General features: G+C 33.9%; 1 protein-coding gene across 1 annotated transcript; it reads right to left on the reverse strand.

The window, feature by feature from the left end:
• Window positions 1-955: 955 nt before the first annotated feature.
• Window positions 956-1,369, reverse strand: LOC124893479 (the record flags this gene model as incomplete). The annotated part of the gene is made up of 1 exon (XM_047404474.1): window positions 956-1,369. A coding segment is annotated over one exon (414 nt), but the record flags the coding sequence as incomplete, so codon positions are not given.
• Window positions 1,370-1,589: the final 220 nt, after the last annotated feature.

A 1,589-nucleotide genomic window follows, 5' to 3' on the forward strand; every position in this document is an offset into this window, starting at 1 on the left:
TGGGAGTGTTAATTGCAAGGAGATGGAAATAAATAACTGAACAATATATAATCATTCTCTTTATTTTGCAGACGAACATCATTAAGATTCATTAGTGAGCAAATTAGGAGCTTCTATGACCACGACTGCAAAGTGTTGTTTGTTTTCTGGGTTGTGAAGCTTCATATTTGAGATGATATTCTACATCTCTTCACTAGCACATTGTGTGTACCGACTCTCCAAATTTGAGGTAAGCTCCTCTCTTTGCTCTTCCTTTCTTTAGATGTACATCTCTCTGAACTTCTGATTTCTTGAGATGTAGCACAAACTTTCTGATGTGTACTTTCCTACTCTATTTGATGATCTTTGTTTGTGTTTCTGAGTCTACCAGGGAAATGTCTTTAGGTGATTGTTGGAGCTTTTAGGACCTCATAAGTGTTGTTTCTACATTTCTCTATTAAAGACGTGTAAGTTTTAACAAATAACAGAAATTAAACACTCATACAGTAAAGCTTAATAACATATTACTTTAAAAGGGAAAGCAAAATATATCCAAGTAGATTACATGTAGAAGAAAATAGTTACCTATAAATTAGAGAAGACTTCTTTATACACTACATTTGTAGTTTCATTTGTTATTTTCTCATCTTCATTATAACATAAGATCTTCAGCCCTTTTCTAGATGTTACTCGAGAAAGGGCAACATATAATTGTCCATGAGTAAACACAGGCTTCTTGAAAAAGAATCCCACACTACACAACGATTGACCTTGACTTTTATTGATGGTCATGGCAAAAGATACGATCACTGGAAACTACATTCGTTGGAATTTAAAAGGAATTCGTGAATCAAATGGAGTAAGTGACATTCTCGGAATAAAAACCTTATTGCCACATTCTTTTCTGATAACACTTTCGCTTCAATTACCCAATTTTCGAGTCTTGTGATGATTAATCTTGTGCCATTACACAAACCTGTTGATTGATCTATATTTCTTAACAACATCACAGGAACACCTACCTTCAATGTGATAGAGTGATTTGGAATAACTGAGCATTTAATACTATTTAGGAATTCAGGTATATGCACATGTCCTGAAGATGTAAATGAATGATCAGACATGCAAACTATATCAGAACTTAAATATGACTTCTCCTGTCCACAGTTGAGAGAAACCATATAATCATTCACCGATTCCACCCTTTGAAGAGTAGGTGCAAAAATTGCTCTTTCTTGAAGGTATTTCATATCAGTAGAATGTTCCAAATAATTGAAATATGTACTTTCTACAATTCCAGATATTGGATCATCACAATTATCTATGAGAATATCTTCGGGTATTTTTACTTTCTCAGTGCTATCTGTGGAAAATTCCACCCTTCCATCACCTATTGCCAAAAGCCAATCAGAATTTTTTTTTAACTCGGTCACATCTGCATCAATCAACTATCTTGCAATCTCATATTCTTTGTTAGCTTTAGAATATGACAGTGCGTCCACAAATATGAAGAATTTATTGTTGCATTAATAATATGTTGCCTAGTACCTTTAGTAATTACCGGTAAGATTTGTCTAAAATCCCCTCCAAAAACAATCGTCTTTCCTCCA

The sequence above is a fragment of the Capsicum annuum genome, unplaced genomic scaffold (assembly GCF_002878395.1).
Source record: "Capsicum annuum cultivar UCD-10X-F1 unplaced genomic scaffold, UCD10Xv1.1 ctg60244, whole genome shotgun sequence".
Taxonomy (NCBI): domain Eukaryota; kingdom Viridiplantae; phylum Streptophyta; class Magnoliopsida; order Solanales; family Solanaceae; genus Capsicum; species Capsicum annuum.